Below are 16,320 nucleotides of genomic sequence, written 5' to 3'. Positions count from 1 at the left end.
CTAGCTACTAGTAGGAAATAAATAGACATGAAAAGTCTATTAATTTACAATGCTGATGAGTGTCGGTGTAGTGTTGCTAAAGCTGCTGGTTGATGCAATGAAGAAAATGCGATAAAAAAATTTGTTTCTGAAAAGCAAAACTAACTACAGCGTGTACTTTGACGATTTGTTTTATATTTACACATATGATTGTTTGTTCTGTTCAAGTACAGATATGATAGACTAAATAATTAGCTACTCACAAACCAGAAACATTTTGTAAGAAATCCACCAAATTTGCACCACACACTGTTCTTGGTCACACGTAAATGCTGTACTAGCACTAATGTATATTAGTACTAATATATATTAGTACTAGTACGTACTAGTACTAATATATATATATATATATATATATATATATATATATATATATATATATATATATATATATATATATATATATATATATTAGCACCAGCCTTAAGTGATGAGAGAGATCATCAGGTGCACCAACAAAGGGCTGAGAGTAAGAATGTGTACAATTATTCTAACATTCTGGAAGGAGGGCAACTAACTCAGGTATAAGAGTGTTTGAATGAGAAGCTGATTATCACATGTTCAAATCCTATATGATGCGGTCTCTTTTTCAACCTCTAACATGTTTTTTTTGCTATCGAAAAAGAGATAGCTAGTGTAACACTCTATAGAAATATCATTGGTCAATACCGCCAGTTGCTTGTCAGTTATGCTTTGTAACTATTGCAGAAAACAGAACATGGATATCAAAACTTGGAAACAATCAATTATTGCTCTTCTGTTACTCTTAGGGAGCCAGTACCTACTCTCAAGCTACTACCTCAGGACCTACAGCTTTGCTCGTCAACACTGGAAAGACACATTTGATTTAAAGCGCTTTAACCTTACTGATACAACAAATAGTTATTCTGCGAGGTATTTCGAATCCAAATTAACTAAGATCGACAATGTCCTAAGGTTTAGAAAACTGAGTTTGATGAAACATGTTTCAAGGAGTTTTAAGGTAAGTGAAAATTCGAGTAACGAAGTGTTTGAGAACGGCAGCCCAGCAACCAAAATAACACCTTATGGTCAGGTATCTCTACAGAACTCAGCGACATCTGCAATCAGGCCGCAAGCTACATCTTGTCTTCTTTCCTCAGCAAAACAAAATGAAACTGATATCAACAAAAATCGATTGATACTAGCATGGACGGGTCTTACCTCCCGAAAGCCGTTGTGGGGCATAACTTCGCACTCATTCCGAAGTTGTGCTTATCAGAACTGTGAGATAACAGGAAACAGAAGTGAATTAGACTCCGCTGACCTAGTTCTCTTTAGAATAAGGGAACTTAAGAGGAACTTGACTGCTGAACCATATCGACTCTATGTCTATCCATTAAACACTAGTGATCTACCGCCATATCATAACCCAGACCAACTTTGGATGGAGCTCAATCAGGTAAAATATAAAACTGTCTCAACATTGTATTCTGCTCAGTTTTAGTTGAGTTATATGTCTAGTTCACACAAGAAAAAACCTGTGACTAAATCCAGAAACTTTTTGTTTATGTCAAAATGATGAATCTGTAGAGAATTCTTGGTTGCGATTTAGCCATGCTGTTTTGTAACATTGTTAGCGCAGAGTTTGAATGTGATTTGGTAATTATAGCTTTTGCCATATTCTTATTATTCAAAACTAGGTATATATGCTATTGATCAATTGTTTTTGCCAATGTAATGGCGATCAGGTTAAAGCAAAATATAGTTCTCTTTGTCATTGGTTGAATAGATGTGCGAAGCAAAAGGATCTTGGTTTCATAAAAAAATCCTTTTTTGTGAACTAAGCATTTCTCTGTTTCTTATTTTTTGCCATTGTCAGTTTTTAGCAATGGTTAGTTTTCACCATTAACCAGAACCATTGCTTTGTTTGTTACATCACAAAGATGAACATTTCTGTAATCCCTCTGTATGCTTTTCTTCAAACTGTGATTAACATGAACTGTTTGAATTGTTTTACTTTTTTTGCAAAAAAACATTGTTGTCTAAAAAATGAACAAATGGTTGTCAATGGGTTTTGAAGAGTGTGCGCTTCCCTTAAATTATTGTAAAATTACCTAAAATCTTGGACTATAAAACGAGTGAAAGTAATAAAAAAAAAGGAAGAAAGTCGTCAATACAAACCAATAATATTACAGTCACGGTAAAACCAATAAATTACAGTCACGGTAAAACCAATAAATTACAGTCACGGTAAAACCAATAATGTTACAGTCACGGTACAACCAATAAATTAAAAAGTTAAGTTTAGTTTATTCTTTTTTTTTAAACCAAAGGGGTAAGTCTGGGAAGATCTTGGAACAGATTAGGCAGTTTTCGTGTATTTTACTGTTGGTGTAATGTAAAATCCTTATAACGTAAACATTCTTGGAGCGATTTATTTACGTTGTAAGAGCATCTACTGTAGTTACCATAATACTGATGTGTTACAAGAGGTTTTTAATTTACTGGAGCGCTTAGCATTTTAAACACAGTAGAATAGGGGTTAGCGCTCTCTTCTTTTTCTGATAACAACTATTTTCTGTGAGGGCGTAGGCCAGGCATGTCCAACAGGCAGCCCTGGGGCTGCACCCGATATAATTAAAATTTGTTTTACTAGTTTATCTTGGTTCTTGAGGTATAGTTAGTGAACACCCAGCTATGGGTAGTGCACATAAAAATGCACCAACTAATATTATTGAAAATTTTTAAATCCTATCTGCTTTTTGAAAATTCCCTTACAGCCTTTATTTCTATTAGCTGAATCGATCAAAAGATCTTCAAAAGGAAAAGTTGGATTTGTTTCCTCATAACAGTTTACCAACAGCAGTGTTTTACCATGAGGCATCCAAAGTTGCCCAGTGTTCATCGTGTGATTGAAGCTAAAGCAAGTCTTTGATTAAAAAGCCTATTGGTAGTTAGCTGACTGAATCTGTAGACTTACAACCACTATTATTATTATTTTCATAGCCATTTCTTAATTTGTATGATCAAGCATGAAATAGTTTATGAACAGTAAGGACAAGGTATTATGGTTGCCTTTCTCTTTTGTGTGCGCAATTTTTATACTTTGGTCCATATTTCTCTAAGCTGTTTAAAAAGTTTAATCATTTTTGCAGAGAAAAAAGTTAAACTAGATCTAAATAGTTGCTAGAAAAGAGAAGCATATCTCAATAACTATTTCATACGGTAGATTTTACCACTTCACACAAGAAATGAAAGCATTTGTAGAAGTTATATAAATATGTTGGCATTGCTAGTCTTTAAGAAAGTATTCAAAGTATCATCAATGTACAGTATATTACTCTAAGATACTTTACTCTCTGTACTAAAGTATCCTCATTGTACAGTATATTGCTCTCAGGTAGTATACTCTCTGTACTAAAGTATCATCATTGTACAGTATATTGCTCTCAGGTAGTATACTCTCTGTACTAAAGTATCATTATACAGTTTATTGCTCTCAGATACTTTACTCTGTACTAAAGTATCATCATTGTACAGTATATTGCTCCCAAATACTTTACTTTCTGTACTAAAGTACCTCTCTACTGTATTTATTTAGTGTTAATAAGTTTGAAGTAAACAACAATCTTAAATTTTCCATAGGAGTCACCAGTACATAGCCATGCTGATGAGGAGCTGCAACCACTAAATGGGTTTTTCAACATTTCCTCCACGTATCTCCTCGACTCAGACTTCAGTCTTTCCTACATCCCTGGGGTGAAACATAAAGCTGGTGTCGCCAGCTCTACCATTGATTATTCAAAAGGAAAAACAAAGATGGCTCTGTGGTTTGTTTCTCACTGCGATGCAGCGTCTGGTAGAGATGCTTATGTGCGAGAGCTTCAAAAGTACAACATTACCATTGACATATTTGGTAAGGAATGTATTGGTGACTGCTCAGAAGTAATAATAATATTATTATGTCACTGCGGTTTGTATTAGAGAGGAGGAAATGGCATGTCTGCTTGTATTATAAATTTGAAACACGCCAAACTATTTAATGCACATTTAATAGCTGAACGCCCAGCGTTGCTAATAAAAATTTGTTGCATCAAAGATTGATTTTAAATCAGCATATACATCCTCATTTACTATTTGAAATTTTAAACGAAGGTATTTATTTACTTCTGTGTGTCGGGCCGAGACATAATTCAATTAATCAAAAACTCAAGGCAGAGCTAAAACATATTTTTGAAAGTCATTTCTTACCTCTTATGCTACACATTTGCTCAGGATTTAAAATAGCTTATAAACAGTGACAGGTAATACAATTACCACTGGCTGAGTTGTTTTACCTAATTAATTTGTGTAATTTAAGCAGGTAACTTCAGCTAGTATTTTAATTTTCACTATAATAAGAGCTGTGTCTGTCCGAAGCCAGCTAAGAATGTCAAGGAAAAATACTGCACCTCTAAAGAATGAAACTCATACATTCATATTCATGGATGTGAAGCCAAGCTCACTATCACTAAACCATACAGCTATTTTGCCACACTACGGAGTAATTGTACACATAATTATTACACATCATGATCTCTCACAGCGTTCTGGACTGTAAGCATGCAATCATACGTATTTTAAGCATTAACTATTAACAGGACATACGAACGACGTGCTGACAAAAAGACTGATGCATACAGACATGCTGACAGAAACTTGACTTTAAACTAGCCGTGCTACCCGGCATTGCCTGGGTGTTAAAAATCAGCTTATAAATACACAATGAGCAGTAATGCGAGTTGCCTGCCAATTGCTATTAGCCTGGCACAATGCCAATGGATAATTTGAGTAAGCTTACTAATAAGAACTACCGCTTCTCATGACGTTACGCCATAACTTCGTGTTGTGACAAAGAGTGGTAGCGTATTTGCTCCCATATAGTGACATACGTATATTGCCTAATCAATCCATCAAGCTTGTGTGGCTACAAATATATTTGAGAAAAGTCTCTCTCTTATTACATTTTATGACTGGGCATATTGAAAGATACTGTTCTATCTGCCTTTTATACTGCGTCAATCTAAGTTCTTTTGGTTGATAGAATCTAAGTGTTTTTAAAATAAGCCACTGTATGACCACCGTCTATTTAGATTTGGCATTGAGCCTGCTGCTATAAGCTAAGTCAAGGTTACTAGAAACAATCAATCATAAAAAACTCTAGTATGTATAAGTGAACATAATTTCTCAAAGAAATAAAAGGGAATGTGAATTGCGGTGTAAACCACGCTTAGGCTTGTTTTCAATGGCGGTCAAACGGCGTTTTCAGCAGCACATTTTCATAATCGCATGTGTATTCTTTTAACCATAATTAAAAGCCAAAAATGACATGCTAGCAACAATGAAATCAACTGATACTCGTCTTAATTGTCAGGTTATATCATAAGTTTTGTTCCACTTATATACTATGCTGAAGAATGTCTTGCTTGTAGGCAAGTGCTCAGGTATTTCGGACGGCTGTGCTGCCAATAACCTCACCTGCTACAGAGAGCTAAGGCAAAAGTACAAATTCTACTTAGCCTTTGAAAACAGTATATGCTCTGAGTATATCACAGAGAAATTTTGGAATACCCTCACCTCTGACAGTTATAATATTCCTATAGCCCTAGGAGCACGACTCGAGGAATACACCAAGTTTGCTCCACCCAACTCTTTTCTACACACTAGAAACTTTACTAGCGTTCGTGCTCTGGCAGAGCTTATGCACCGAGTTGATGGAGACAGAGAACTGTTCAACAGTTTCCATAAGTGGAGAGAGACGCATGAAATTGTTCCACACTTCGATGAAACCTCTATGCACTGCTATATGTGTAAGCAGGCAAACGAGAAGTGCCGCACCCGACTAGACTTGAAGAACCTTTCAAAATATTGGAGCAGAAAAATGAGTTGCGATTTGATCCCAGAGCCAATTCGTTAAATGCATTTGCACCATATTCAAAACTCTACAGAAATACTTATTAACTGAACTGGTTAGCATTACACAAAAGGATGAAATGGCAAATATATTTTTCTCTCTTTCTCTCTCTTTTGCAGTCAGTAGTTTTGACAATAACTGTTTTAAGGTTTAAGCTTTATCGCTGATTTCCATGCATCCCTGTTTTCTGCCTTATTTTGCTATTTTTTTCAGTTTAGTTCTTTCAAATCATCATTCTGTTTAGCTACCCTAAAGGCTGGTTCACAATATATCGCCGCATCTTGACATTGATGCCACAATACTTCGGTGATCGTCGATTATAACGATGACCACACTATCACAAAACCTTCCACGTTTGCATCAGGAAATACTCTGTGCCGCAATGTTATCATTTATTTTTTTTAATTTTTGGGAAGAAACCTCTTCGTTTTCCCGTGCTGAAATCAAAAACTAGTGGTGCAGCAAATATCATAAACTGATACGAATAAATCTCACTATCCCCGACCACAAATTACTATCGCCAAAATGGTTCACATTTGGAAGTCAGTCATTGATGCTAGGCAAAATATCGGAAAAGTTTGACAGCTGCAAACTTTCCTCACGTTTCCGCGATTCTTCGTCAATGCCATCGATTTCTGGCTCACATAATCGGTGATAAACGCCGAAAGGAAACCGCTGACTAACGGCAATATAGTGTGAACTAGCATTTAGTATATTTAGCACAGCAAATATGTTTAATGTCGGATTTAAATTGTATTTCAAACTGATGGTATATCTGACAAACACCGCTGATGTATCTGGCACATGCTACCAACGAGACTGGTGGAAGCTCTCATCAGCACCGACAGCAGGTTCAGCATATCAGTGTTTAATAAAAAATATTGATCATTTGCATCTCATTGGCTAATATTGTGGGTGGTGAACAAACCTTTCCTTGGCTATGATAAGATTCCTTTAAAACTAGAAACAGTCTTACATTCGAGTACATTGACCATATACAATGAGAGCTGGTGTTACTGGTAAAAGATGATTTTGTACAGCATATCGTGAAGAAGATATTGACATGTGTCTCACCCTGCATAAAAACTAATGTATCAGCATTCCAGTGTACAAACTTACAATCAAGCATCATTTGTCCTTAACTTGTAACTGTTTTATCTATTTCAAAATTTACTAACATATCTCTTGGTTCCCGACTGAAAATTCCTGTATTTTAGATATAGAGACTGAATTTAATGAAATTTCAGGCATACAGCGCAGGTGAAAGTGCGGTTTCAATAACCTAGCAGCCGTCATAGAGTTTGTCAAAAGTTATCTTCTCCTGAGTATGATCTAAACTAGCGGAGTCGTGCTGAACATATAGCAGCTAGCTGCCATGCTGGACACAAATAAAAAGCAAAGACTGAAACCAAATACAATATACTATAGAGATATGCTTACCTTGCTATTGCTCAGCAGTTAGTAGTTACGACCATTGAACTTAAAACCCCTGGAATGGCAGAGGTCATTGGCGAGTACGGAAATCCGGCCGACGCCATTTTCAGGTACTGTTTGAGTTAATTTCATTGTGTTCAATGTGAGAAAGAAATCTAATTCCAGATTTAACAGCTATGGAAGTTCACGAATACACCGCTAAATCAAAGGAACAGACTACTGAGATTACTACTAATAATTTATGTAAGAGAGAGAAGGGTGTAGGTGCACAGTGCTATTGCTATTCCATGAACTGCAAAAACCACAAGAATGGACTCTCAAAGGAAAGGGCATGACATTTCACAAGTGAGTCACTTCTACTACTAGTTGTATTACTATTGCTAAAGTCTACGACTACTACTAGTTGTGCTACTACTAGTTAGTACTGCCACTAGTTAGTTCTACTACACTAGTCACTGGGTGAGTGAGAGTCGATCAGTGTCACTACTGAGTGTACGAGTTTGACTGTATTTTGTCGGTGATTAGATAAATTTATAAGCTAGTGAGGGAAATGTTCTTCCTTCAGAACGAAGGTTTTTTATTATTTAAATTTGGATTTTTTTTTATATTAATATTTTGGAACTACAAACCATTAGGTTATTTCTAAATATTTATATTTGAAAAAAATGTTTGTCGTGCCTATAATATTATTTATTGTTGTACCTGGATATAGCTAGCAGTAAGGAGAGAAGAGTAATAATACTATTGTTATTACTACTGTTGCTAACTAAATACTACAGTTGCATTTTATTTTTTAGATTTCCAAACAAAGCAACTGAGAACTCTCGTTATTTACAATGGTATCGCAACCGCAAAAGAGTGAATAAGCCTGATCGTTGGGCACTTATCTGCAACAAACATTTCAATGATCCATGTTTTGACAACAGGTTAAAACGTTCGACTGAAGTCATTTAAAGGTAATATTTTTTAATGGTGAATGATGCTTTTCAATGATTGAATGTAAAACCATATTGTCAAGCACAGTGCTGCAAGGTTGTTCAACTTAAAGGTTGACTTGCAACAAAATTCAAATTACAGTTATTCGGTATCAAAAGATTCACCATATCTTACTCTGTTGTGTTGTAAGTGCCAAATATGGGGAAATGTGATTACAAGCTCTTAAAAGCTCAAAAACGAAAAGCCGCCGTAGATTGGAATCTCTTTATTTCGATGATGTAACCACGAAATTTGGTTATCGTCTTGTCACGTAAGTTCTCACGTGAATTGAAAGGCCAATAAAAAGCTCAATATAAAACTTATCGTAGTACTAGTTTATGACAACCACTTCGGGTTTTACCGAAAACCCCGTATCAAATATAGATGCTCGCTACTTTACAGTTTTGTTTCGGCATTATTCAATCGTCAAGTCGTAATCTGATCCTGTGACCCAATACTTCGCAAATAATTTTTGCAGCACTTTTCGATTATCACAGGTGATCAACAGGCTCATCATAATTATCAGACAATGATATGTACTCCTTCGAGCTAAGGTTAAAAGGTTTAACGATTTTTTACGGTAAGTTTAAGATATCAGTGCTAAAAGTGACAGCATTACAATGACGATAAAATAGATGCGTAAGACCAATAGACATAGTTTTATTGAATGCGTGAAGTATATTTGTGAAAAATTTTGACGAATAAGGTTGCAAGAAAGTGTAAAAAGAAACCATCTCTCACAACTACATCACATTTGAGCCGTTTTGCAAAGGGAATCCAAACTACAGCGGTCTCGTGTGGCTGCAATTTTCTGTTCGTTTTTTAGCTTTTAAGAGCTTGTAATCACCTTTCCACATATTTTGCACCTACAAAACAACAGAGTAAGACATGGTGAATTTTTTCATACCAAATAACGGTAATGTGAATTTTGTTGCAAGTCAACCTTTAAAGTAGATATATCTAAAAAAAATTTAGAAACCTCAAACAGCAGGCAAAACAGTGACAGCTGCCACAGCAAGTGTTTATGAATATGTCTGCAGCTTAGCAGTTGTGTGATCTGTTCTCTGTGATTCTTCATATTCGTTTCTGGGATTTAATGTCCAATGCATAAATTATGCTGTCCTTTTTGTCGTGTGTTAACTGTGTAAATGTTTTTTCATTTCCTCATTGTTGTAATAAAACTGCATAATACTCCTGCAAATCATAAATTCCGAATTGATAGCAATAACTTGCATTTTAGAACACAAAACATCTTTTTGAAGCAAAAAAAAATCAAAAAAAATTGATTTAATTAAATAAAAATCAAATAAATCAATAGAAATCAAATTTTTTGATTTAAAAAAAACCATTGACTTTTAACAACCCTGCCTACAACACAACAGAGTAAGACATGGTAAATCTTTTGATACCAAATAACTGTAATGTGAATTTAGTTGCAAGTCAACCTTTAAGCTTTATGCCTAAGATGGGTGTGAATGACTTCCAGTGAAAATTGCCACATTTTCATTTTACATAGCGATATGGTAGCATTATGAGCTGTTTTATTTTTGCTTATTTTGTTAGTTGTATTGTTGTATATTAAGGGTACTATGTTTATGTGAATAAGGCATTCATTTTTGTTGATTTTATGTAATTGTTATGATTGATGCTTTTGTTTAGGTGGTTGGAATAATAATCCTACTGTTACTCAGTTTAGGGCTACCTTTTGCAAACTTATCAGCAAATGTGGTGCAAAATCAGATGCTAGTAAGACAGGTAATTTTACTGCTCAAAACGAGATTCTTATCATACAGGCTACTCCAGAAGTTGATCAGTTTGTGGAACTCAATGATTTCAGATGTCAAATTTCTGTTATAGGTAACAGTATAGTCTACATATAGCTGTGTATATAGCTGGCTACATTGTGCAAAAGCTAACTAAAGTGCTGTCGTGACATTGGCCGTCAGTCGCTGGTTACCACTAAGTCAAGTATCCAGTACCGACATCTCTATACTTTACTCAAGCTACAAAACAATGGAGGATTGGTGCGTCCATCAGACGATGTCATCAGGATCCTGCTAGTTGCAGATCAATACTTTCGTATTAATACAAAGCCAGATCCACTCCATTGTGTGGTGTATTTCATCAGTAGTGTAAGATCTAGTGATGTGTTATGCTTTAGGAAAGACCTTACGGATACGGCAGATGGCATATCCAACCACTGCGTCATCGATGAAAAACCTTATTCAGTCGTTTTATGATCTCCGACAGCATTATTATGCTAAAATCCTACACTCAAACTGCAAGGTGCATTTTTGTGGCATACAATACTAAAGTAGTATTTTTTAAAGGCCAGCAACAATGTAATCAGTGTAATATTCATCTGCAGCTGTTGTTTTGCTGTTATTCCTAATCTGATTTAGTTCTAAAAAACTCTGATGCACCTTGGCTCAATATCCAGTTCTATACAAATCTACTTTTACACAGTTTCTGTAACGTGTATGCATAAGTTTAATCATCTGATTACACTAAATCCTGCATTTCATTGTTTGCATTATTTTGATTATCCTCTATTACAACTGTTTTTTTTCCGTTTAGTTGTTGCAGTAGTTCATTCCATCTTTTACAGATACTGTATTATACATATCATATACATTCATAAGCTATTATCACTTAAATCTTGAAAACAGTTTCTGTTTTGGCAGCATACCTATGTGTTGTTTTTATTGAAATACTTCATGTGCTAAGTTTTTCCATATGCATTTATGCATATGTAATATAAATTTTGATATAATGGAACAGTTTTTATTTGCCTGAATATATCATTTACTGGGTTTATGCATCTGTAATACAACAGTTTGTACAAATAACATGGTCCATGAAAATCTATTTTACATCTACTTATCATTTGATATATCCCACTCCATATGTTATAAATAAGTTTTCTTCTATCAGGGCACTGTAAACATTGTGTAGGAGGAGTTTTCATTAACACCCAGCTGGAAAATAACTATTCAACATGTATGTTTCTCTCATTTTTTACTGTTTGTTTACAAACAGAACTAACATTCGATTAGCTCTCCAGTATGACGCATACTTTGCGTATCACTAGCAACGTAGAAGTCACGTGATTGCCATTTCAGGGGTTTTAAGTTTGATGGCTACGACTATAAAAAAAGCTACCATACTTGGCATTTTGCTACAATATGTTGACTAAACCAGTTTTTTTAATTTGATTGCAAGCTTTATGATATAAAATTATGCTAGAGTAAGTTATCAATTCTTAAAATTCAAACACTAGTAAACAGCCATAAGTTGCCCTCTACCATATTTGTTTTAGTGTTTGTGATTAACTAAATGGCTCAAACAATATAATTACATAATACCGAACAGTATGTTGTATCATATATTAATTTGATGAAATGGTTGCCATAGAGCTGAAACTGCCAGATGTAAAAAATAGCATGATTACGAAGGAGTCAGCGATTCAGGGCAGGCTTATTAAAGAGCAACACCATGCTCAATAAGTCTTGATATTGAAGAGCAAAATCTTTAGCCATTATTTTGTAAATTCCCATTCTACACACTATGAGTTTGTGTCAGTACAATTATCTCTAGTCAACCATCTCAAGTTAGTAAACTTCCCATGTACCTACGACTGATAAGGGCGAGTCCCCTATTGTAAGAGCAAATGAAGTTATTAGGTTTGCTAATACATATAGCGATAGAACGCATCTGTTAACGGCCATGTCTAGCAAGTTATACATTTAAGGTAAAAAGTTACAAACGTCTAGTAATCGGAGAATTCTTTTGGTCTGATTGCACTTGACCTAACAACAGGTGTTGCTCCTGTCTAATTGAGCTATTGTACATGCGTATCAGCTTAGTTGTAGAACACAATGGTCTAAGGGTCAACATCCGTTTATAACTGACCTAATAATGATGTCTTTGTTGTAAATCTTTGCAAAAATTTGTTGCCAGTTTTTAATCTGTTCTGTTGCTTCAGAGTGTAGCAGCTTTTTGTTAAGAAACGATTTGCATAGCCAACGATTTTGGTATAATATGCATATACACTAACTTATAAACCTGTTAGCATGTGTCACAATACACATGTACATACACTAAAATATAGACCTGCTAGAACATGTCACAATACAATGTAAAATTGTAGACATAGTCATAAATAGCTGCAAGTTGCATCACTAATGAAATGGTAAGAAGACCACAGCTCAGTTTTGTGTCCATCAGAAACAGGTTTTTGCGGCAGCAGTTGCAAACAATAATTTGAAATAATAAAATAGATGCAATTATCGTTCACATCAAGAAATATGTTATATCACAAATATATAAGTTTAGAAGCAAAAGTGATAGCTTCTATCTGAGACAAAATAAATAGAAAAGGTAAAGCAAGATTAGAGGAAAAAAGAATGTTTCCGTATTTGTATGCCGTAGTCGTAATATCTTATTATTTGTCACACCTATGGTACAGATCAGCTTATTCATCTGCTATGTCTAGTTTTTGCATACGATTATTTAAGATTAAAGCTTTATACTTTGTATATTTTAGCTGCAGGTACTGATGCTCAAAAATGTTTTTTCTTTTTCACATTGTATTAAAAATTTGAATCAATTAAATTGTAGTGTCGACAGCTTTTTTGGCTCTTTTGTACTTCATTTTGTCCAGACTTTCACTTGTCTGGACAACGTCTGGGGTTTTGACAATGTCCAATGTGGCCATTTCCGTCTATAGAATGACAACCTGGCTTGATGGTTGACTCTCGCATCAGATAACACAGGCAACACATGGGCCTGTGTGAATTCCCTGTAATTTCCGTTTGCTAATATTACTGTTATTAGTATTATACCATATGCTATTGTAGTTATAACTATATTTGACTCTCTCGTGTATATTCTATATGTACGTTGTACCATATTGTAGCCTAGGACTGTAAGTACGAGACCATATAGGCTGTGTAATTTAATGTGATGTACTGTACTCAAATGTCAATGTCCGGACATGACCCATTCTGTTTTGGTTAAACAATCGAGAGTTGTCGGCCTTGGATAATTATTAAAAACTTAACACATATTTTTGCTGTTTCAGGCTTTAAATAAAACAAGAAGATGCTATTCATTGTAACAGCTTTATGTTTTGTCACCCAGAGAAGAAGATCCTGTTCACACACAAGAGACAATATTAGATGCTTCTCCAATACATATGTATCCCCAAAACATATGTATCCCCAATACATATGTATCTCAAATACATATGTGTTGAGGATACATATGTATCCCCAATACATATGTATCCCCAATACATAGACAGTGTGCAATCAGGCACACATAAGACATTCGCCAGCCATATTTATTCTTGTCAGTGTATAATCGACCATTATGTATAGCAATAACTTATAGTAGCTGTAAGATGGTTGTTTGCAGTCAACTATTATACATAAAGCCTTGTGGAGAAGTGATGGCATTTTAATCATTGGGCATGCCTAAAGTTTTGCATTGATTCTGAAAAGAGCAAGTCACTCTGACTGCGTAGTCTAGCCCTTGAGCGCATTCATAGAAGGCTAACTCTGTGCCATACAGAGCTCAGTCTATATTGTATCATGCTTTCAGCTTTCAAATAGTATGACTGTTTGTTGATATATAAAGGAAGGCGCCTAGATAAGCGTATCACACTTACTAAGCATGGCTGTGTGCAGAGATAAAGATCATGGATTATTATCAGTGCAGTTATGGAAGAAATAATTGATAAGGTGTGTGAGTATTTGCTTTTACCTAATGCACATAGCTTGACCCAAAACATCTTTTGAACAGGTTGTAAAGACAGACGTTTAAAACCTTTCAGATGTCACTTAATGGTAGTACAGCTGATGTTTTCTTTTGATAACTTGTGTTCGACTAATTAGTCTAGACTTATGTAAAAAATAAAATTGAATCACAAATTTTCGTAGCTCTTCAGTAGCTGGCTAATAAGTGAAACTTATCTTGTTTCAAATGTCAAAATATTAGAAATAAAAAGTCTAAATCAAAACTCTGTCAAAGACTTCCATGTCTTTGTGTAATTAGATGTTGGCAAGCTGTAAAGACTATGAACAGTAAACAGGGATATAAGCTGATGGATTTTCACTTGTATATATAAAAAATATGTCAATAGAGACACGTAACACTGCTTTTTAACGCAATAGCTAATATCAATAGCAAAACGGGCAAATGAAGCGCCACTATTGACACCCTTTTTTGGCCACGTCTTTTTTCTGAGGTTATGAATCTGATTAGGTTTTGTCGATTTTAATTTAAAAACATCCTGGCAGTCAAATCAAGTAAAACAAGCAAAATCTCAAACAATAGAAGAATATCTCTAGTGTCTAATAAAATCTACTAAAATCTAGTGGGATCACATCTTTAAACGTGTTGGATACATTGATTGAGCTCTGTCCAAAATCTCAACAATGCTATGTTTCCGAAATTTGGAATAGTGCTTTATTTTTGTTTGAAGGCAAATGCTATGGTATCTCCGATGGTTGTTCGGTCAATAACCTCACTTGCTACCAGAAGGTGAAACAAAAATAAAAATCCTATGTAGCGGTTGAAAACAGCATATGCTCTGAATATATCACAGAGAAGTTTTGGAATACTCTCACCTCTTACAGTTATAATATTCCTATAGCCCTAGGAGCACGACTCTAGGAATACACCAAGTTTGCTGCACCCAACTCTTTTCTACACTCTAGAAACCTTACTAGCGTTCGTGCTCTGGCAGAGTTTATGCAATAAGTTGATGGAGACAGAGAACTGTTCCAAGACTCTGTTCCAAGACTGTTCCAAATATTCCAATCTACAGCGTTTTCGTGATGTCCGCGAATAACTTTTTGTTTTTGAGCTTTTAAGAGCTTGTAATCACAATTTCACATAATTTGTACCTACAACAGAGCAGAGTAAGACATGGTGAATCTTTTGATACCAAATAACTGTTATGAGAATTTTGTTGCTGGTCAACCTTTAAATATTAGCTCTAGTCATGTGACAAAGAGGGGTGTTACATAATACATTACATAGTACAATGTAAACCGCATTACCTTTTGGTTTATAAATCACAACGAGCGCAATCAGAAAACATTAATATATTATATACTGATGTGGATGGCGTCCACCTGCAGCTGAGCCAAGCCAAAGCCAAGCTGAGCCAAGCCAAAACCAAGTCAAGCCGAAACCAAGCCGAGCTGAGCCGAGTCAGAGCCAAGCCGAGCCGGGCCCAGCCAATTAGAACAGAGACGGGGCCTACCCGCTATATAAGTATGAACATTTGAGTTAGAAGCCAGAGCTGTTCTGGGCCTGTTTATTGCATGTTACTTGATCATTCTTGTACAATTTATGAAATAGCAGAAATATATGTATAAACTCATGCACCGAGTCTTGTACTAGTGGAGGAAAAGTGAAAGTCGCACAAAACCTTTACACCGGTGGCAGCAGTAGGATCTCTGACGATCCCAAGAACTCCACCACGAGACTCGCATTGGATCACTGGATTTTGGATAAACTGGGCTTGCCTGAATAACGGCAAACACTGCTCCTACTAGAAGAACTTCCTGGCAACAGGAAGAAACCCAGAGAGCTGTTGAAAGCCCTGCAGCAACGGACCCAGTAGATGCACTGCTCTGAGAGCAGAAACTTACTGAAAACTCCGACCAGACTTACCTAAGGAGGCCGCACGGCTCCCCCTGAAAGAACCTTCTGGCAACAGGAAAAAACACAGGAATGAGCTGATGGCCACGAACTTGGTAGAGGTACAGCTCTGGAGAGGGAGCAGAAACCTACTGAAAGCCAAACATGGCCAATAGGAGAGCACGAAGCGCCGATCCACGACTTGACCAACTAGTCGAAGCACTAGAACAAGTGCTATTGATGCCAAGGGCTCAGGAACCGGCACCACGCTTTAGGACTCCCCAGTACACATGAAAAGGAGATGT

General features: G+C 35.8%; 2 protein-coding genes across 2 annotated transcripts in view; both read left to right on the top strand.

Annotated features, from left to right (window-relative positions):
- Window positions 1-757: 757 nt before the first annotated feature.
- LOC137400911 (4-galactosyl-N-acetylglucosaminide 3-alpha-L-fucosyltransferase FUT6-like) lies at window positions 758-5,956 on the top strand. Its single transcript, XM_068087251.1, has 3 exons — window positions 758-1,459; window positions 3,646-3,931; window positions 5,472-5,956. Exons 1-3 carry the CDS (start codon window positions 758-760, stop codon window positions 5,954-5,956), a joined length of 1,473 nt encoding a protein of 490 aa, XP_067943352.1.
- An 8,115-nt stretch (window positions 5,957-14,071) lies between these two features.
- Window positions 14,072-16,320, top strand: part of LOC137399609 (cytochrome P450 2C20-like) — a 79,193-nt gene continuing 76,944 nt past the window's right edge. Inside the window, exon 1 of the mRNA XM_068085788.1 lies at window positions 14,072-14,106. Coding sequence (XP_067941889.1) covers window positions 14,086-14,106 — 21 coding nt within the window. The 5' untranslated portion in view covers window positions 14,072-14,085. The remainder of the gene's footprint in view (window positions 14,107-16,320) is intronic.

The sequence above is a fragment of the Watersipora subatra genome, chromosome 7 (assembly GCF_963576615.1).
Source record: "Watersipora subatra chromosome 7, tzWatSuba1.1, whole genome shotgun sequence".
In the NCBI taxonomy this organism is placed as follows: Eukaryota; Metazoa; Bryozoa; class Gymnolaemata; order Cheilostomatida; family Watersiporidae; genus Watersipora; species Watersipora subatra.
This window is presented reverse-complemented; position numbering and strand designations above follow the sequence as displayed.